This window comes from Gadus morhua, chromosome 4, assembly GCF_902167405.1.
Source record: "Gadus morhua chromosome 4, gadMor3.0, whole genome shotgun sequence".
In the NCBI taxonomy this organism is placed as follows: Eukaryota; Metazoa; Chordata; class Actinopteri; order Gadiformes; family Gadidae; genus Gadus; species Gadus morhua.
Genome location: NC_044051.1, coordinates 4,055,514 through 4,076,166, shown reverse-complemented (window position 1 = coordinate 4,076,166; position 20,653 = coordinate 4,055,514). Strand labels below are relative to the sequence as shown.

The 20,653-nt window shown below is 42.0% G+C and overlaps 4 protein-coding genes across 12 annotated transcripts; 2 read left to right on the top strand and 2 right to left on the bottom strand.

Annotated features, from left to right (window-relative positions):
* Positions 1-5,759: 5,759 nt before the first annotated feature.
* On the top strand, positions 5,760-7,172 carry LOC115543019 (putative C-type lectin domain family 20 member A; the record flags this gene model as incomplete). Its single annotated transcript, XM_030355551.1, has 3 exons — positions 5,760-6,215; positions 6,353-6,805; positions 7,071-7,172. Coding segments are annotated over 3 exons (1,011 nt in total), but the record flags the coding sequence as incomplete, so codon positions are not given.
* Positions 7,173-8,917: 1,745 nt separating this feature from the next.
* On the bottom strand, positions 8,918-15,067 carry LOC115542704 (WAS/WASL-interacting protein family member 1). Of its 9 annotated transcripts, none has more exons than XM_030355082.1 (14): positions 14,795-15,067; positions 14,588-14,680; positions 14,407-14,463; positions 14,300-14,320; positions 13,751-13,807; positions 13,644-13,664; positions 13,093-13,149; positions 12,986-13,006; positions 11,578-11,595; positions 11,337-11,441; positions 10,788-10,844; positions 10,681-10,701; positions 9,565-9,582; positions 8,918-9,428 (listed from the first exon to the last, which is right to left on the bottom strand). In XM_030355082.1, the coding sequence occupies exons 1-14, from the start codon at positions 14,812-14,814 to the stop codon at positions 9,326-9,328; spliced, it is 669 nt and encodes a 222-aa protein (XP_030210942.1). In that variant the 5' UTR covers positions 14,815-15,067; the 3' UTR covers positions 8,918-9,325. The 9 variants fall into 9 exon arrangements, with proteins under 9 accessions (XP_030210942.1, XP_030210943.1, XP_030210941.1 ...); XM_030355083.1 differs by having other exon boundaries at positions 14,588-14,677; XM_030355084.1 differs by adding an exon at positions 10,274-10,314 and having other exon boundaries at positions 9,300-9,428; positions 14,588-15,067.
* Positions 15,068-15,277: 210 nt separating this feature from the next.
* atp6v1f (ATPase H+ transporting V1 subunit F) lies at positions 15,278-16,791 on the bottom strand. Its single transcript, XM_030355096.1, has 2 exons — positions 16,497-16,791; positions 15,278-16,110 (listed from the first exon to the last, which is right to left on the bottom strand). The coding sequence occupies exons 1-2, from the start codon at positions 16,652-16,654 to the stop codon at positions 15,909-15,911; spliced, it is 360 nt and encodes a 119-aa protein (XP_030210956.1). The 5' UTR covers positions 16,655-16,791; the 3' UTR covers positions 15,278-15,908.
* A 186-nt stretch (positions 16,792-16,977) lies between these two features.
* On the top strand, positions 16,978-20,462 carry lamtor4 (late endosomal/lysosomal adaptor, MAPK and MTOR activator 4). Its single transcript, XM_030355097.1, has 4 exons — positions 16,978-17,105; positions 17,316-17,399; positions 17,899-18,016; positions 19,997-20,462. Exons 1-4 carry the CDS (start codon positions 17,103-17,105, stop codon positions 20,092-20,094), a joined length of 303 nt encoding a protein of 100 aa, XP_030210957.1. The 5' UTR covers positions 16,978-17,102; the 3' UTR covers positions 20,095-20,462.
* Positions 20,463-20,653: the final 191 nt, after the last annotated feature.

Below are 20,653 nucleotides of genomic sequence, written 5' to 3'. Positions count from 1 at the left end.
CCTTGGCTTTGGAGAGCAGGTCATCCGTAACCCGACACTGGGGACACCTCACATCCGGTTTCAGAGCCAAATCAGGCGAAGAATTTAGAGCAGCTATAGTCGGCTCAACTGCTGGCATGCGGTCCAAGCCAAACTTGGTTGCATCCTGCATGGCTGCCAGGGTCCGACAGTCAGATAATGCATGAGAGAGGGCTCTAGAATCCCTCCAGCATGCATGCAACTCCCCCAGATACTCCTCCGATGGAGGCACGGTAAAGCTGGTGGGGGCTGGGCCACGCCTGAAGAAAGCACTGGCCTGAGCCGGCTGAGCTTGTGGCACGTCGAGCTGAAGACGAGCCAGGGCCATACGAATGATGGCTCCCATTTAGTTGTCCTCAGAAGCACCAGTAGAGCTGCGGGTCGGAGGACGGGAGCCCACTGCGGAGGCACGGGAGGCTACATCCTGTGGGACCCAGTCCGGCTCATACTCAGCAAACTCGGTAGCCAACGCTGCCACAGTAAGCACATCTTCCTCCGGCTCCACGGCGGCTGCCGGAGGAGCAAGAGCACCTGGCTCCCCTGCACCAGTCATAGCCTGGAAGGCCAGGAAGAGGGACGTCATGTTTTCGAGCTCCGCTGTTAATTGGCCCACCTTGGAGGCAAGCCCGGACTCCCTAACCTTCTTCCTGGAAGTGGGGCCTGCGGTCTCAGCAGCCCGATGGTTAGATTGACCGCCATGAGCTGGATTACGTCTCTGGGTTCGGGGCAACCGTTCGGGTGACGAAACGAGGCCCGACCGTTGTTCCACCTCGGCCAGTCTAGCAACTCTCACTGCCTAAGGCGTAAAACTGCAGTTCATGCAGGGATCATCCGAAAGACCCTCCTTCAGGTGCCCGAGGCCAAGGCATGAGGGACAGGCCGAGCAAGAGTGGTCACCAACCATGTTGACTACCAGCAAAATCCCACAGAAAAAATAAATAATACTCTGCTACCAACTACAAGTCACACCTATGCTGGGAGCGGGAGCGAGGGCACTGCCATCACCAGTTGAGTTCAAGCGGTCACAACGAAATAAGACAATGAATGCAGTATAAATGCCGGGAGAGGGAGCAAAAGCACAGCCTTCGCCGACAAATGTTGCAGGAAGAACAGCCTAGTCAGTATGCACGTCTGTATGTGAACCTGTCAACAACATAATTACTTGCTAAAAAAATATCCTGAGCATTAAAATCCTTTAATCAAAATGTTCTTAGGCAGAGATTTACCACGGAAAACCTTTTATTGCATCTTCACAGAAGGCCAACCTTTCTTTAAGCTGTAAAACAAATTTGGAATTAGGGATTTCCCGAATGAAAGCGACACTCAAGCCCAAGTATAAATTCCTTTGCATCAGTCACACAGCTGTGTGGGCTGGAATGGTGATAGAAGGAAGGATAGATAGGTTCATTATAGATGGTTTGATGTACATGAATTGGTCGATGGATCGATTATAGATCCTCGGTTATCCTGTGAACCAGTCTGAAACGTGTGGGTAAAACTTTACAATAAGGTACGCAAAACGTGGGTAGTTACTGAGGAATGAATGAGTAACAAATGATGAACGACCAAATGATGAACGACTAACTCACTTAGGGCCCTGTTAGGGCCCTAAGTGAGTTACTCAGTAACTACTGAGGAGTTACTGGTAAACAGACTAGGGGAATACTGTATTCGTTACTGAGTAACGAATGATGAACGACCAGGGCCCGTCAGGGCCCGACTAGGGGTGTCACACCCCGCCTCGGGTGAAAGTAATGTTTACAATAAGGTACGCAAAAAGCGGGTTGTTACTGAGGAACGAATGATGAACGAGGTACGCAAGGTACGCAAAACTACTGGTGAACGAATGGTTCGTGAATGAGTAACAACTCATCATCAGTCAGATCCAGCTCTACCAGTCGATCCATTGTGGGACCCAAGCCAGCCCTCGACAGCGCTTGAAACCAAGGGTGGCAGGTTTAAAGCGTGCCCTGCAGCGATGGACAATTGCTTTTAAGCCTTCAACATTACTAATGCCACATAATAAACCTTAAATGTGAATATTAATGTATGTATTGTGTGTATGTATTGTGAATATGACCCTGGAATCCCCATGCTTGTTTCTAGTGTAAAGCAAGCAAAAAAAAGCAATTAAAATAAAATAAAAAATTATATAAGATTTGGGGGCAATTAAATAATATTCGGGGCACCAAATCCTGGGCCCTGTATACAAGAGGTCCATCACCAAGACACGGGCGCCATACCTGGAGGTAGTTCCCAGGCCCTGCCCTGAACCCCAAATTAATCGTAATGATATTTCATTGATTCTACATTAGTTTCTTCAGCTTAGTTTCTTGTTGACAAAGAAAGGTTGTGTCCGGTCCTTATTTCAGTACGATGTTTTAGAAATCAACATGGAAAGTAAGCTGTAGATTTTGCCATTATGTCCTATTGTGTTTATTAGTAATGTGATGCACTATACCAGTATCAATCTTCAGAATGAATAAAGAAATGTATCGAAACCAATCGATGATTTTTTTTTCCTAAGAGCATAAGGAGACTCCAGCAACAAGGCGTTACTCCTCCAAAGGGTCCTATTTTAGATAGATAGATAGATAGATAGATGGATATATTAAATACAACACGCTTAGGTGTACGTTGTCGTAGCAATTTCTCTATCAGTTATTGCGTCTAAGACAGATGAGATATTCAGGGGGTCGAGGAACAGGCCCACACATCAAAGGATTGCATGGAAACAGATTACATCACACGAAAGGAGAGGAAGAGGCAGGCAATATAATGCCTCACACGAAACTCAAAGGTACACACTTTAGATGACCGACAAGGAGAGTAGAAGGCAGGCAATATATGCATCATACAAAATAGTAACAAAACTTAAGTTCATAGATAGACAAAAAATGTAACAACATGTAGATTTCCATCACAATGTTTGTTCATGCGCGTGTTCTTGTGTGCGTACAGATGTGCGTGGGCGGTGAGGGAAGCTCGACAACACTTTATTTTTAGGTGCTATATATTTAAAGTAATAGATATCTGTATGTGTGACACTGTCAACAACAATAAAACTTTGAAAATCTGAAGTCGAAAATATCATTAAAGTCCTTTTAACAAAAGCTAAAGATTTACAATGGATCCATTTTATTGTGTCGTTAATGCATCTTCACAAAAGGCCAGCCTTTAATTGAAGCAAAACAAAGGGATTTCGCCACTGCATGCAATGCTCACAAATATACTTTCATTTGCATCATCTACGTAGCTGTCTGGACTAGATTGGTGATCAAAGGAAGGATAGGTCAGTTCATTATACATGCATAGGTCGATGGATCAATATAGATCCTCAGTTATTCTGTCAGAAAAGGGAAAAATAAAATTGTTCCAGGATGCAGTAAAACATCCCGCTCTTCCATTTGCTAGCAGTTTATATGCATGCAAATCTCTGTCAATACAGTTTTGTATATCATTACACCATAGGCATACATAAGATTCTGCAGTCAGCCATTTTACAAGGAACGCATCAAAGAGTATTGATTAATAAGAAAGCTGATAGAATTTAACAAAGGCAGGACAAAACACTTGGTGACCCTCCAAACGGATCTATACTCCTTCATAAGCTCATATATGTTCTACTTGTATGTACAGATTAATTTCTAGTTGAGTGTACTGGTCATACTGTGTGTAATGAAGGCCATTGCAGTTTTTGTTGTACATTTTTAATGCTGAAGGTGTCAACTGATGAAGTGAAATGTGTTTTTGTTACAGGATGCAGGAGACAATACTGCTCTTCTGTCTTTCAGGTCAGACTCGTTTGTGTGTTTTTGTCAGTGTCTCTTTATGTAATGTACTGTTTCTAGCTTTCTTAATTTAATGCTACCTAGCCGCACTCAGAAAATTCAAACGGGCACTGAGAGAAGTCCGTAATAATTCTGAGAGTTTAATCAGCAGGTTGTGAATTACCTCATTCTGGTTTCCCACTTTTGACACCAAGTTGTTTGGCGCTGCTCTAATATTTTATATAATGTGGCTGAGTTCTGACCGGTTCAGGATCATCTCTGTAGCAAAGTGAGGCGGGCCTGTTTACAAAGTGAGACCTGGCAGCATTGTTTACTAGCGTGTTCATAAGATGTATTCAGATACATAAAACAGATACAGTTCTGAGGGTTTGATAATCAAAGACAGAGAGAGAAGACCAGGCCAGGAGGTTTCACAAAGAGATCATTTTAAAATAAATACATATGTACTCTTGAGAATGGGTTGGTGCTTATCTTGTTTGAAACATATGCAAATATCGACCTATCCCATAGAACAGAGAAGTCAAAAACGGGAAGAAATGGAATACATCATTCAGACAACACCTCGGTTCAACGGGGAAGAACAAGGAAAGATTAATGATTCATGAAACATGTGTGGTACCAGGTTTGCATACGTGTAAACCTGGTTATGGTAATCTGACATTTCAGTTAAAGTCCAAGTTAGGGCGTCTGGTCATTGCAGCTTTCAAAAATGTAGGCCACCAAGAAAATTGCTGCCTACAGTAGCTGTAGGAAAAGACTGTGCTCAGGGAGGGACATACGATTCTGGATGATCCAACCCACATACTGAATCAGGAAATGGGGTTGCTACCCTCAGGTAGACGATTAAAGTATACTTTATATACTTTATATAATTCTCTATACTGCAGAAGAACTATGTTTACAATGAGTTGTAACAGCCAGGGCTGGACTGGCCATCGGGCGTACCGGGCGGTGGGCTGGCAGGCCTTTTTGGGCCGACGAGGTTTACTTGAGGTTTACTCAAGGTTGAGGTTACTTTTTTTTTTTTTTTTTTATGGACCGGCCCAGCCATGTCACACAGCCGAGGGCCGAGGTCCGTTCCTTCCCTCTCGGTCGTGCGGGCTGTCAACTTAACCTGAAAGTTCAATTAAACTTTGGCCCAGGCCATAACTCATTCTGATTGGTTCTGGGCTGGCCCTGGCCCTATCACACACACAGCAGAGGGCCGAGGTCTCTCTCTCTCTCTCTCTCTCTCTCTCTCTCTCTCTCTCTCTCTCTCTCTCTCTCTCTCTCTCTCTCTCTCTCTCTCTCTCTCTCTCTCTCTCTCTCTCTCTCTCTCTCTCTCTCTCTCTCTCTCTCTCTCTCTCTCTCTCTCTCTCTCTCTCTCTCTCTCTCTCTCTCTCTCTCTCTCTCTCTCTCTCTCTCTCTCTCTCTCTCTCTCTCGCCACTTTCACTTACTGTGTTATAATTTGTTGTGTTTTAGTTAGTGTAGGCCTTAATAAAATAATACATACATTTTGTATTCTTCCTGTTGTTCTGTGTTCTTGCATTTTCTGCTGATTGTGAGACGGTTCCATCTGTACATATTATAAGCATTAGTAATTTCAGAGGGGATTTGACCTAGCTGCAAAAGTCTCAAGTGCAAGTATACTGAAAGAGCATATCAATTTTTTAACATCGTTACTCTCTTCCATGTAGGCTACTGCGCTTTATTTTAATTGTTGAAACAGCACAATTTGCGGATATATCCTCTGGTATGTTGTGTGCCTCCGCATGTCGAATAAATAATCATAGTGGGCTGCCATGGCAAAAAATGCCAGGGCCATTTTTTGGTCCCAGTCCAGCCCTGGTAACAGCCCTAGATGCAGAGTTTTGCAAATACAAGTAGCGAATTACATAATAACGCAACAAGGTGTTCTTGTGCCGACACAGAACAACTCTCAACACTGACTGTCTGCGTGCCTGGCTGTGGTTTCCCTTGCAGGGCTCTTCCTGAGGCACCATGCCTTGCCTCCTATCAAATCCTACTACTACGTGGACCAGAAGCTGAGCTGGACCGATGCTCAGCAACACTGCAGGGAGCAGAATGGGGACCTGGCCACCGTAGACAACGTAGCGGACCTCCAGCACCTGCAAGAGTCCAGAACGGGCTTTAATTACGACGACGACTTCATGTGGATCGGACTTTATGATGACCGCACCCGTTGGAAGTGGTCCCTCGGAGACCAGGACTACAAAGTTGGCCAAAACTATGGAACGTGGCTCGGAAATAACCCAGACTTCAGTGGAAACGAAGAGAATTGTACAACTATGTACTATAATGGTAGCTGGATGGATAAGTCGTGCGACGCGCGATTTAGTGCAACTTGCTTTGATGGTGAGGTGCTTTCTTATTATGAAGTTTTCTTTTTTATCTATGATTTAGCTGTAGCCTACTAGTAAAATAGGATTATAGTCACACATTGATAACAGATATAAGCTATTATGGTCACCTTAGCCATGTTTAATTAGGGTATAGATTAGAAGAATATTGACAGAGATGTAACGTTATCTGATTCCTTTCCTTTTTTCCACCTCATTATGTTTTAGATAAAGAGCCCCACTACATCTTGGTCCCAAACCCAATGACTTGGTACGAGGCGTTGCAATACTGCCGGTCTCACTACACTGACCTGGCCAGTGTGCGCAACGCGGCTGAGAACGAGAAAGTATTAGCACCTCAGCCATTTGAAACATGGATTGGTCTCCACAGATATCCGTGGTCCCACTGGTCTGATGGAAGTGGTGCCACTTTCTTGAATTGGGGACCCGGTGAACCAAACAGCTCTCGAGGCCCCATTGCTCCACGTTGTGTAAAAATGTCCGTCAACTCAGGGCACTTTTTTGATGAGGAATGTGGCCTTTTGTATAACTTTGCCTGCCAGGGAAATCTGAAGCAACGCTCAACCTTCAAGTTGAAGATCAGCTCTGAAGCCGACATGACGGATCCTGAGGTGGAACAACAGATTTTGGAACAGGTATGTATGTATGTATGTATGTATGTATGTATGTATGTATGTATGTATGTATGTATGTATGTATGTATGTATGTATGTATGTATGTATGTATGTATGTATGTATGTATGTATGTATGTATGTATGTATGTATGTATGTATGTATGTATGTATGTATGTATGTATGTATGTATGTATGTATGTATGTATGTATGTATGTATGTATGTATGTATGTATGTGTAAGAGTGAGTCTATTGGAATCTAACACCTTGTGTCTGTCCACCAGCTCCATGCCAAACTGGCCGAGTTGGGTGTGACTGGGTCCAATATCAGCTGGGTTCTCAAAGACGGACAGGTGTTTCACAAGGACCAGCCCAGCAAGACATGAGAGGAGGTTCTGCTCTTTGTGTATTGAAATATACCTTTAGTCATCTAGCAACACGGCTCCCAAGAGACCCACCCTCAGGCTGAGAACATTTAGAGGATACAATGTCAATTGTGCTGTGCTGGACTATCTAGTTAAAAAATATATATGTATTCCTTATCATCTGGTTGCTCTTAATAATCATAGTTTTAGCTAGATGTGTGCACAAGTTGTTTAATTATTATTCGCAGTAGCAGTATTAGTTGTAGTAGCAGTAGCAGTAGTAGTTAATGTATAGTAGTTGTAGTAGTAGTAGTTGTAGCAGTAGTAGTAGCAGCAACAGTAGGCGTAGTAGTTGTAGCAGCAGCAGCAGCAGGAGTAGTAGTAGGCCTAATAGTAGTAGTAACTACTACTATCACTACTACTCCTGCTGCTGCTGCTACCGCTGCTGCTAATACTACTACTATTACTACAACTTATACTGCTGCCGCTGCTGCTAATGCTACTACTATTACTGTAATAGTAGTAGCATTAGCATTAGCAGCGGCGGCAGCAGTAATAGCAGTAGCATCAGCAGCAGCAGCAGCAGCAGTAGTAGTACCAGTACCAACACCCCATCTGCAGGTGCTCAGTTTCCGCCTCAAATTGTTTCTGTTGACACTCCTTTCCTGTCCATGACCCAGAGACGGGCTGGCTCCTCCCTGGAGGTGGTGCCCAGGCCCCGCCCTGTGAGGCAGGCAGCCCACTGCCCGCTCCTAGGTACCAGCTCTCAGCTCCTACCTCCTAGGTACCAGCTCTCAGCTCCTACCTCCTAGGTACCAGCTCTCAGCTCCTACCTCCTAGGTACCAGCTCTCAGCTCCTACCTCCTAGGTACCAGCTCTCAGCTCCTACCTCCTAGGTACCAGCTCTCAGCTCCTACCTCCTAGGTACCAGCTCTCAGCTCCTACCTCCTAGGTACCAGCTCTCAGCTCCTACCTCCTAGGTACCAGCTCTCAGCTCCTACCTCCTAGGTACCAAAGGAGACAAAACATACCTCTTCACCCAAGCCTATGATCTTCCCTATCCCTAGCCACCATTACCCAACTGCCTACACTTCTACCCCCTGTTATATCTCAATAACTCTGTTTTTTTTCTGCCTGTGCTGTGTATGCTTGTGTTGTCCCCCCTGTCTGTAATACCCCCCCCCCCCCCCTTCTTTGCCTGTAAATGTAAATGTGTCCTGCTTGTACTGTCCCCCTGTCTGTAATACCCCCCCCCCCCCCCCCTCTATGACTTTGTAATCTGCGACTTTGGGTATCTGAAAAGCGCAATATAAAATAAAGATATTATTATTATTATTATTACCAGCTCTCAGCTCCTACCTCCTAGGTACCAGCTCTCAGCTCCTACCTCCTAGGTACCAGCTCTCAGCTCCTACCTCCTAGGTACCAGCTCTCAGCTCCTACCTCCTAGGTACCAGCTCTCAGCTCCTACCTCCTAGGTACCAGCTCTCAGCTCCTACCTCCTAGCAGCTGATGGGTTCAATGCAGAGAATGAATTTCTCCATGGGGATTAATTAAAGTAAGATAAAATAATATGTATATATTTTTTTATATTTATACATTAGTATTATTGCTGATATAAGTGGTTACCCCAAATTAATCGTAGCCTAATGTTATTTCATTGATTCTACTTCAGGGTTTTTTCAGCTTAGGCTCTTTCTGACAAAGAAAGTTTGTGTCCGGTCCTTATATCAGGTGTTTGACATATCAACATGGAAAGAAAACTGTAGATTTTGCCATTATGTCCTTTTGTGTTTATTAGAAATATGATTCACTATACAAGTATCAATCTTCAGAATGAATAAAGAAATGTATCAACACCAATCAATGAGTTGTTTTTTCTCTGAGCGCAGAAGGAAACACCAGCAACAAGGCGTCACTCGTCCAAAGGGTCCTGTGTGTAACGGACCGAATCATTGATGTGCTTTTGCATCAGAAATGACACTGTCACTAATTACCTCATATCGATCGATGATGCGATGCAATGTAACTTAACGTTTCTCAAGTAAAGACTTTTACTAATTTCCCACTCATTGAGCATCGTGTTTTGTGACGAGTGAACTGTATCATGATGATCTTATCAGGCTATATAATAGTATGATATTAAATAATTCGATAATATCATAATAATATTATTATTTTTTGCCATTCCCATAATAATCCATCGTCGTCTCTCCTGCAATCAGGTCCCCTGACGCCGGTTTTGGATGAACACCGCGTGTTGGCCAACCAATGCCTCTAAACAAAACACAAGAAAAAACACAAATAAACGAGGGGTTGAAAGAAGACTTTGAAAACTAGAAAGTTTAGTTTCCATTATTAATCTGATTAGAATCAGAGTCAATTGCAGCGAAATAAGGACATTGGTACTCACGGTGTATTCAGAAAAACCCTGTAAAAAAGCAGATTAACGATTGTTTATATCAAAAGATAATTTCCTGGCTACATTGCTTTTGATCCACTAAAAGTAAGAACAACCATACATTTTCTACATCTACAACCCCGTCTCACGGAAATACGTGACACTGTCACGTCATTTATTGTATTCATTCGTGATCTGGGACACGTCATTATCTTCGTGCCAAAAAAGCACAAATTTCATGGTAACGTTCGCTCGCGACACTGAGGCATCAACGCAGACTTTCATTCACCTACAAATAAACAAGACAATAGATGGCTAGATAAAATAAACATTAAGACATAGGCCTATACAGTTCTAAAAGAAGAGATGAAGCAGCTACCTTTGTTTCCGTCGCGGTTTGCCTACAGAGCAGCGCACCTGCATTAAATATATCCGTGAATTGTCACAATTTCTCAGAATCAAAGGTGAATGTAGAAACGGGTGGCCAAAAGCTGTCATATTTTTAGTTATCACAGACAATTCTTCTGTGTTTGTGTTGAAAAATCTTGAAACAAATGAGAAAAATAAACAATAAAATTGTAGGCCTATACGGACATTACATGAGTTTGAAATTGTTGCTTTTTGGCACGAAAAAATTGAAATTACAACAACGATAAATCAAATGAAGTGACAATGTCAAGTATTTCCGTGAGACCGATATGCAAGATTTTGGTTTTGTTACTTTTATTTTTGCTACGATTCTTCTCAGCCACTTGTGACGGGCTGTGGAAGAAAGCATGGGCTTTATGTAAATGTAGCTGATGCCAAAACACCTAAAGATATATCAGACAGAGCCCTCTCACACTTGCAGCCAAGATACAACATTTATAATTATTATTAATTGATTTCTGAAAAACACATAGGCTATTATCAGTGTAAGCTGGAGCTTTGCTACAGTCGTAATAGCAAATTCACCAGTGTTTAATTCAACACAATGTAGGAATTTTTTCATTGAAGACAGGTATTATCATTGCATTTTTTCAACTCAAAATCCACCTTTCTTTCAGGAAGGACAAAGTATTGGTTTTCATATAGGACCCACAAAAAAATGATGACAGACGCTTATGAATAATGTAGCTCACTACTCACGGTGCGGGGTCTTCAGGCGACCTTTGTATACAAAAAAGATTACAGATTACGTTTGCATATAGGATTTGATGTTGAATATTTTGACACTTAAACTTCTCAAAACTCACTCGGTGTAGTTGCCATTCCTTTCGGTGCTATTGCCATCATGTCGGTCGAATGATGGTCTTCATATTGGAACACAAAGATAATTAAAAATCGCAGAATCGTGCCACATATGTGAATCCTTTAAATTCCTTTCGTGCTATTGCCATCATGTTGGTCGAATGATGGTCTTCATATTGGACCAAAAATATAATTAAAAATCGCAGAATCTTGCCACACATGTGAATCCTTTAAATTAACACCTAAAGATATATCAGACAGAGCCCTTTCACACTTGCAGCCAAGATACATACACCATTTATAATTATTATTAATTGATTTCTGAAAAACACATTATCAGTGTAAGCTGGAGCTTAGCTAAAGTCGTAATAGCAAATTCACCAGTGTTTAATTCAACACAATGTAGGAATTTGTCATTGAAGACAAGTATTATCGATGCATTTTTTCAACTCAAAATCCACCCTTCTTTCAGGAAGGACAAAGTATTGGTTTTCATATAGGACCCACAAAAAAATGATGACAGACGCTTATGAATAATGTAGCTCACTACTCACGGTGCGGGGTCTTCAGGCGAATTATAATGCATCGTCATCATTCCTGCAATCAGGTCCCCTGACGGCGGTTTTGAATGAACACCGCGTGTTGGCCAACCAATGCCTCTAAACAAAACACAAGAAAAAACACAAATAAACGAGGGGTTGAAAGAAGACTTTGAAAACTAGAAAGATTAGTTTCCATTATTAATCTGATTAGAATCAGAGTCAATTGAAGCGAAATAAGGATATTGGTACTCACGGTGTATTCAGAAAAACCCTGCAAAAAAGCAGATTAACGATTGTTTATATCAAAAGATAATTTACTGGCTACATTGCTTTTGATCCACTAAAAGTAAGAACAACCATACATTTTCTACATCTACAACCCCGTCTCACGGAAATACGTGACACTGTCACGTCATTTAATGTATTCATTCGTGATCTGGGACACGTCATTTAAAAATCTTAGTGCCAAAAAAGCACAAATTTCATGGCAACGTTCGCTCGCGACACTGATGCATCAACGCAGACTTTCATTTACCTACAAATAAACCAGACAATAGATGGCTAGATAAAATAAACATTAAGACATATATAGGCCTATACAGTTCTAAAAGAAGAGATGAAGCAGCTACCTTTTTTTCCGTCGCGGTTTGCCTACAGAGCAGCGCACCTGCATTAAATATATCCGTTAATTGTCACAATTTCTCAGAATCAAAGGTGAAAGTAGAAACGGGTGGCCAAAAGCTGTCATATTTTTAGTTATCACAGACAATTCTTCTGTGTTTGTGTTGAAAAATCTTGAAACAAATGAGAAAAATAAACAATAAATTTGTAGGTGTTGACATGTACAAGTATATGCCCTCCATTGTCACAATCTGTTGCATTTACTTTGTTATACATAATATGCTGTATGCAGTGTTGTGTGTACAGCGGCAGCCAATAGGATGTCCCTGAATAGACATGTGACCTAGGAGAGGTCAAGTGAGCGCGCGTTCAATAAACGACGGTTAGTTCCAGTCATACAGCACTGATGCCCCACTGTGTGTTATTTCTACATTTATTATATTCGGCCTATATGGGTATGTACGCCAGGATCGTTGAGCAAACCATCTCTGCTAACAGTAGGCCTATACGGACATTACATGAGTTTGAAATTTGTGCTTTTTGGCACGAAAAAATGTAAATGACAATAACGATAAATCAAATGACGTGACAATGTCACGTATTTCCGTGAGACCGATATGAGATTTTGGTTTTGTTACTTTCATTTTTGTTACGATTCTTCTCAGCCACTTGTGCTGTGGAAGAAAGCATGGGTTTAATGTAAATGTAACTGATGCCAAAACACCTAAGGATATATCAGACAGAGCCCTCTCACACTTGCAGCCAAGATACAACATTTATAATTATTATTAATTGATTTCTGAAAAACACATAGGCTATTATCAGTGTAAGCTGGAGCTTTGCTACAGTCGTAATAGCAAATTCACCAGTGTTTAATTCAACACAATGTAGGAATTTTTTCATTGAAGACAGGTATTATCATTGCATTTTTTCAACTCAAAATCCACCTTTCTTTCAGGAAGGACAAAGTATTGGTTTTCATATAGGACCCACAAAAAAATGATGACAGACGCTTATGAATAATGTAGCTCACTACTCACGGTGCGGGGTCTTCAGGCGACCTTTGTATACAAAAAAGATTACAGATTACGTTTGCATATAGGATTTGATGTTGAATATTTTGACACTTAAACTTCTCAAAACTCACTCGGTGTAGTTGCCATTCCTTTCGGTGCTATTGCCATCATGTCGGTCGAATGATGGTCTTCATATTGGAACACAAAGATAATTAAAAATCGCAGAATCGTGCCACATATGTGAATCCTTTAAATTCCTTTCGTGCTATTGCCATCATGTTGGTCGAATGATGGTCTTCATATTGGACCAAAAATATAATTAAAAATCGCAGAATCTTGCCACACATGTGAATCCTTTAAATTAACACCTAAAGATATATCAGACAGAGCCCTTTCACACTTGCAGCCAAGATACATACACCATTTATAATTATTATTAATTGATTTCTGAAAAACACATTATCAGTGTAAGCTGGAGCTTAGCTAAAGTCGTAATAGCAAATTCACCAGTGTTTAATTCAACACAATGTAGGAATTTGTCATTGAAGACAAGTATTATCGATGCATTTTTTCAACTCAAAATCCACCCTTCTTTCAGGAAGGACAAAGTATTGGTTTTCATATAGGACCCACAAAAAAATGATGACAGACGCTTATGAATAATGTAGCTCACACTACTCACGGTGCGGGGTCTTCAGGCGACCTTTGTATACAAAAAAGATTACAGATTACGTTTGGGTATAGGATTTGATGTTGAATATTTTGACACTTAAACTTCTCAAAACTCACTCGGTGTAGTTGCCATTCCTTTCGGTGCTATTGCCATCATGTGGGTCGAATGATGGTCTTCATATTGGAACACAAAGATAATTAAAAATCGCAGAATCGTGCCACATATGTGAATCCTTTAAATTCCTTTCGTGCTATTGCCATCATGTTGGTCGAATGATGGTCTTCATATTGGACCAAAAATATAATTAAAAATCGCAGAATCTTGCCACACATGTGAATCCTTTAAATCAACACCTAAAGATATATCAGACAGAGCCCTTTCACACTTGCAGCCAAGATACATGCACCATTTATAATTATTATTAATTGATTTCTGAAAAACACATTATCAGTGTAAGCTGGAGCTTAGCTAAAGTCGTAATAGCAAATTCACCAGTGTTTAATTCAACACAATGTAGGAATTTGTCATTGAAGACAAGTATTATCGATGCATTTTTCCAACTCAAAATCCACCCTTCTTTCAGGAAGGACAAAGTATTGGTTTTCATATAGGACCCACAAAAAAATGATGACAGACGCTTATGAATAATGTAGCTCACTACTCACGGTGCGGGGTCTTCAGGCGACCTTTGTATACAAAAAAGATTACAGATTACGTTTGGATATAGGATTTGATGTTCAATATTTTGACACTTAAACTTCTCAAAACTCACTCGGTGTAGTTGCCATTCCTTTCGGTGCTATTGCCATCATGTGGGTCGAATGATGGTCTTCATATTGGAACACAAATATAATTAAAAATCGCAGAATCTTGCCACCTATATGAATCCTTTAAGTGCGTGCTGCTGAACCCTGAACAATGCTGAATGACGTCCAATTGGATGAACAGCTTACCCGTTGTCGAGGTCTAACGAAGTCAGAGGACCTCCAGAGACAAAGCCAACCAGCAGCCACATCACAACGACAGACCATGAAGGGGTCATGCTGCTGGAAGGTTTCACAAGCAGTGAACGAGAGAACATGCAGAACTGTTCTTTCACCTAGAAAAGCAAGCAGCCTAAGCGTCCTCCGCACAATCTTTGTGTTGGCAAAATAGTTTACCTCGTAATGGTGTTATACATTGGAAAAGCTGAGGATAAACGACAAGTTCGGTTCGACAACCGAGAGAAAGTAATGATTGTTCCGTCGAAAATAAGCAATAGAACACTAACGCTGTTCAAATATTTACTGCACTTCAGGTAGCGGGTTCAATGCATTGGCCAATCGGCAGGCCGGCTCAAGACTGTCAGGGTCAGTTGTTTTTTCTTTTTACTAACGAATGAAAAAATATACACATCTAGGCCTGTATCAAATTACAGAAACCATAGCGAACAGTGAAGTGTTTCCATTGTGTCTTATCACTTCCAAGTGATGAAAAGATAGTGGCAACCAAGTGGTACATTCTCAGTGGTTTCATTATGGGATATTCATATTTTGCTGCCCTTCCAAAGACAACATACTACCATTTGCTGGTTGGGCTTGTATTCTGATCAGAGTAACTACATCGCTTGAAACCAGTGTTGGTGATTAACCAGCCTTCTGTTGTTCACTCAAACATCAAATAATTTATTTTTTGTGTTGTATTTTTTTTCCAGATATAAGTTAATACAGCTGTAACAATCACTTATCCATTTCCACAGACTCCCACTGTAAGGTTATCAACAAAGAAAAGATCAATGCATACAGTAGATTTAGACTTCCACTTAAAGCTTAAGAAACAAGAGGAATAACTCCAAAACAGGGGGAAAATACATACATCTGTAAACATCAAGGGCCAAAGACGTGCTTTGGATTCACAAACATACACAACAATTTCGGGCGGTCATGAGTCAGACACATGCGCTGCAGATCTTTGAGACACATTCCTCATTTCCTGGTTACAACCACATAAGGACTAAAATAATCCAAATAAAACAGAAACGAAAGAACGCAAAACACTGCGTGGGACATACATACTTAAGCGTAGGGGCATTTTACACCCCATTTAATGTTGGACATTTAACTGCAATTAAAGAATAAAACGTCAATCTGGAATGTTGGGCGGTGACAAAGTACGTATAATTTATAGACATCTATTTTAATATTCAACCCTGCCGTCCCTATTCCAGACTGCAGAGAGAGTGTGTGTGTTTGTGTGTGTGCTGTGTGTTTAAACTGGATGGATGTAGAAAACAATTTATCGGAAGTCTTCTGCAGAAAACATCCCTTTGGCCCTGCGTAAAATAGAATCCTTGGACGCGTCGTAGGGGTGCTCCTTCGACGGGATCTCTAGCACGGCAGGGATGGACTCCAGGTGGCCGTCGATCGCATGGCGGATCATTTCGGCGATAAACTGGTTGATCAGAATGATCCCGATGTCATTACGGACCAAGAAGCTCCTGGGTGAGGGAGAAGGAGAGTCCAAGCACAGTTAAGCAATTTATTTAACCAAATATACAATGAAAGACACATGTTGATGATAGCGCATTATAATTTCATATCGCAATGCATATGTGCATTGATGTGGATAAACACAAGTCGGAGAAATAAACAGTTTAAAAGATTAATTATGGATTCATTATGAATGACATATCTGTGTGCAACACAAATTTGGCCCAATCTGGCATCACTGTCGAACACTATGTTGATCATGCGTGTAAAAGATCGCTTTTAACGGACGGGGCCAGACTGAAACACGTACCTTTATTATCCAATTGTTCTTCATCCACTCTAACTAAACATTGACAATCAATGATACCAATCATTTTGTGATTAGCATACTTACTTGAAGGTCTCTTCAATCTCCGTGATACTCGTATCCTTTTCCACCACTAGGAAATTGGGTTTACGGTTCTTGTTCAGCTCGCCGATGCCTCCCAGGAGGAACCCAGTGCAAGTGTCCTCGTCGCCGATAACCGCGATTAATTTACCGCGTCCTGCCATTATGGAAGGGTTAAAGCTTTGCAAGCCTTGTATTAATAGGCGATGTAAAGGAAAAACAGCTCAATGACAACTGTGACAGCGCTCTGGACGGTAAAATCACGTGATGGAAAGGGGTCACCTGACTAAATCTCACTTCCGGTTGAGTCAGGTGACTCGACGAGGGGGACTGTGGTTCAGAAGTTCGCTCTCTGGTGGTGGAAAAGTAGCCAATGCTGCCAAAGGTGTTTATTTATTGTCACATTAAATCTAGTTCATTAAAAAATAATTATAAATAAAATATAATTTTGTGCCCTCACTCAATAATAACGGATAATATATTGTTATTTAATGGCTTCGATTAGCGGCGGTCAAGTGACGTCCCTTGACGAGGTCGCTGCTGCCAGTCACGTGATTCAGGGGCGAGGAGGGGAAGTGTTGATGTTGCAAACTTCCTAAATCCCAACTCAAAATGGTGAGTTTTGTGTTATTTAAAAATGCGAACACGCCAGCATCGTCCACATTTGAAACGGCCTTTAAACAAGCGTCCGTCTTTTAAAGTCTACCTTTGGTTAGTTATTCGAATACGAAGTATAACCTGTGTGTTGTCGTGTTCCCAGCTAGCATTGTTAGCTGGCTACATTAGCGTCGGCTGCGAATCACGAGACTTGTTTTTCACTTTCAGACCACAGCCGCCCTGACCCAGGGTCTCGAGCGGATCCCCGACCAGCTGGGTTACCTGGTGATCAGTGAAGAAGGCGTCTTAGCGGTGGGTACCCACCCCTGCCGATACATATCGTGGTTTTCTTGGGATATTTTGCATGTGTGTATGAATGTGGGGGGCCCTCTTGGGGGTCTAGGGTTAGGGGGGTGTCATAATTATACGGCCTGTTAAGCCCTGCTGCAGCCCTACTGTACCTGTGATTAAGGGCTATACTAATTGAATTGAGGTATAGGTATATCGCCCCCAATGATACATGTGTGTATTATTCCATCCCTAAAACGACACGTTGTGTTTATTGTGACTTCAATCTTTCAAAACTCTTCAAACTTTGCTCTATCTACTCAAATTGAGTTTTCATGTTCCTTTCGCTGTCAACACCTTCTCGCCATCCCTTAGCATCAATAATCAACCGATCAATCGAGTTGGTGTGGAGTTATGAAACATTTATCTAACTTAAGGGCAAATGTACTTATTGTAAGTCGCTTCTGCTAAATCGCCTGACTGTAAATGCATCATCAATATGGGTTTGCTCATCCTTCCCCAGTCGGCCGGGGAGTTGGAGAACGACGAGCACACGGCAGGAGTCATTATGCAAATGGTGCGGACAGCATGTCGCTTCCGGTTGCAGGGCGCCGCTGAACCACCCTTCAAACGTATTTCAGGTAAGTCCCTGGATCCCGGGGCACATTTAAATGTACACGTAGGATCAATAGGTCTGATCAGGGAAGCGTCAACTTGACGCTCCGTTTTCCCTTCTACGTCAAATGTCCACAAAAATAATCCAGCGGATTACGACGTGAAGATTAAGGGGTTTACTTGTCAAACGCAAAATACAAAAATCCTTTTCCACAATGAGGTTATGATTAGAGGTGAGAGATGGAAAGATAGCGAGAGGTCAAGAAACTGTGCGGCTCCACGCTTGTCATCCTGACAGTCTGTCACCGGTAGTTAACACAATTAAGTTCCTCTCACACTTCAAAATAAAGTAACTAAATGTGCGCATACACCAAAAATATTGTGAGTGAATTGCAAAATAAAATTCTATGTATCCAAAATGAACTATTATATTATTTCACTTATGAAAATCCAAACGTCATCGTAAAATATGAACTTAAATAAAGCAAATAGGCATTTAGGCTCCTACAGTACATTTATATTAAGGGCATTTAACCTAAGCTTTTATCCAAAGCATCTTCAAGCAACGGTTAATGCACACCGACAGAGGTGTCAACCACGCAAGGGGACAGTCAGATCGTCCGGAGCAGTCAGGGGGAGGTGTCTCGCTCAGGGACACCTCCACACTCGGCTAGGAGGAGCCGGGGATCCGAATAGCCGACCCCCAAAGGGTAGTGGGGTATGAATGAGGAGAGGGCATGCAAGGCTTTCAGGTTTTTGTAGTCTTGTTTGTTGTAGTTTGTTTTAGCTGGCAGAAGCGCCTGAATATTATAAGGGGAACGTGAATGCAATGTAGTAAGAGGGTCAAACCTACACGGTGGCGGTTTGAGGCACGGGCGAAGCGGGCCGCCGCCCAGGTCGGCATTATTTCATGACACAAGGGGGGAGGCACGAGCACTTAAACAAATATATCATCTGCGCAGCGAAGTGGTTTTCTATTAGAACAAAAAAAATAAAAAAATTGTTTGGGTCCGGTTTCCGACCGACCCTGTCAATTTATGTGCGACCCAAATTATTAAAAATTATTACAAAAAAAAAATTGATGCAAACTATAATTACGTTTTGGTACAGCGCCTCTTCATTCTGTACAAGGATGAGTGAATTTTCTCTTCTTTAAACGAAAACAACCTACCTATCATTCGCTGCCGCTGGAAAAAATAAAATAAAAAAATAGAATAAATTCCCTACCTACCCATGACCTCAACTGACAACCAACAGGAACCAAACTTTTTTTTTTTTAGGCCTTATCTATCATATACCACTGTGTGGGGATTTGGCATATTGGCGCCCCCTCCGACAGCAGGCGCCCCGGCTTGCTGAGAAGGGGCCGTGCACAGATCTGTGTGGAAAGGGGAGGGGGGCAGTTCACCTCTGCGTCTCCCAAATTAATGGACAAGGGGGTGTACGGGGGATCCACGGTTAGCGGCGTGCGGATTGAAATCCTTAGTGAAGCCTGCAGGGTTATGTGATAAACATACAGAGGACCGCGATCGCTGAGCTGCCCTGCCTCAACATTGCATGAGACGTTAAACTCAGCTAGAATCGCCACCCACCATCATCTAAAAATTTGATGTCAACCGACCAATTTTTTTTCTGAAAGCCTGCAGAAACTTCAGAGGGTTAATGTGGCAATCACATTGTTAAAAAAAGACTTGGAGAAATGATTTACAAACTATTTCTTTGGGAGCATGCTTTTCGAGTAGTTTGCCGCCCCACCTGCCCATATGGACGTCACGGCATACGTCTGGTGGAGGGCGATACTCTAAATGAATTAGTGGGCTCAAGTCTCACAGCTCGCATTTTAAATATGTTTCTCTTGCGGCGCCCGGAGACGGTCTCGCACGGGATGTAATTCAATGTAGAACTGCCACTGAACCTATAGTAGGAATGTTCAGAGTGGTTAACATGACTGACATTTTGCAGTAGGTAATAACTTAAAATATGTTTTGTTTTTTTTATCTCCACAGTCATGCTGGAAGACTTTGTCTACACCGTGACGGTGTCGGGGCAGAAAGTGTTTGTGGTGAAGCGGCAGAACAACCAGCATGCCCCCGTGACCGTCTAGCGCCACCTGGGTTCCAACGGGGAGAACGTAGAGGAACCAGCCCGGGCATCTCAGTAGTGTACACACTGGACTTATTATGCCATTGCCCTTAGTTTGTCTTTCAAAACGTATACGTAATAAGAGCATTTGGAAGCCAAAGTGATTGTGGCCGACGGGGGGCGGAGTCCCAAAAGAACTGCGTGGAAGACAGCGGCTCGGGATTTGTCTTGTAAATTGTATTGTTACGCAGACGGAGTTCAAAACCTCAACGTGTTGATGTGGACTAGGTTCCATTCAATGGTTTATGCCGATCAATGGTTTGTTATCATCTGTTCGACCATGTGTAAATACAAAATGTAGTTAAGAAATAAAGATTAGATGTATATGCACGTTTTTAATCCATTTGCCATGTGCAAATCAAGCCTTCAATTCTATTGTGTAAGAATGACCAGATTGGAACAGTTGATTATGTAACCTGTGTGACTGATCAGCCTTTTATATCTGAAGATTATATGTGATAATATCAATATATGAAATTAGAAAACCATTGATTAGTCTGCTTGTATTCTATTAGTGTAAC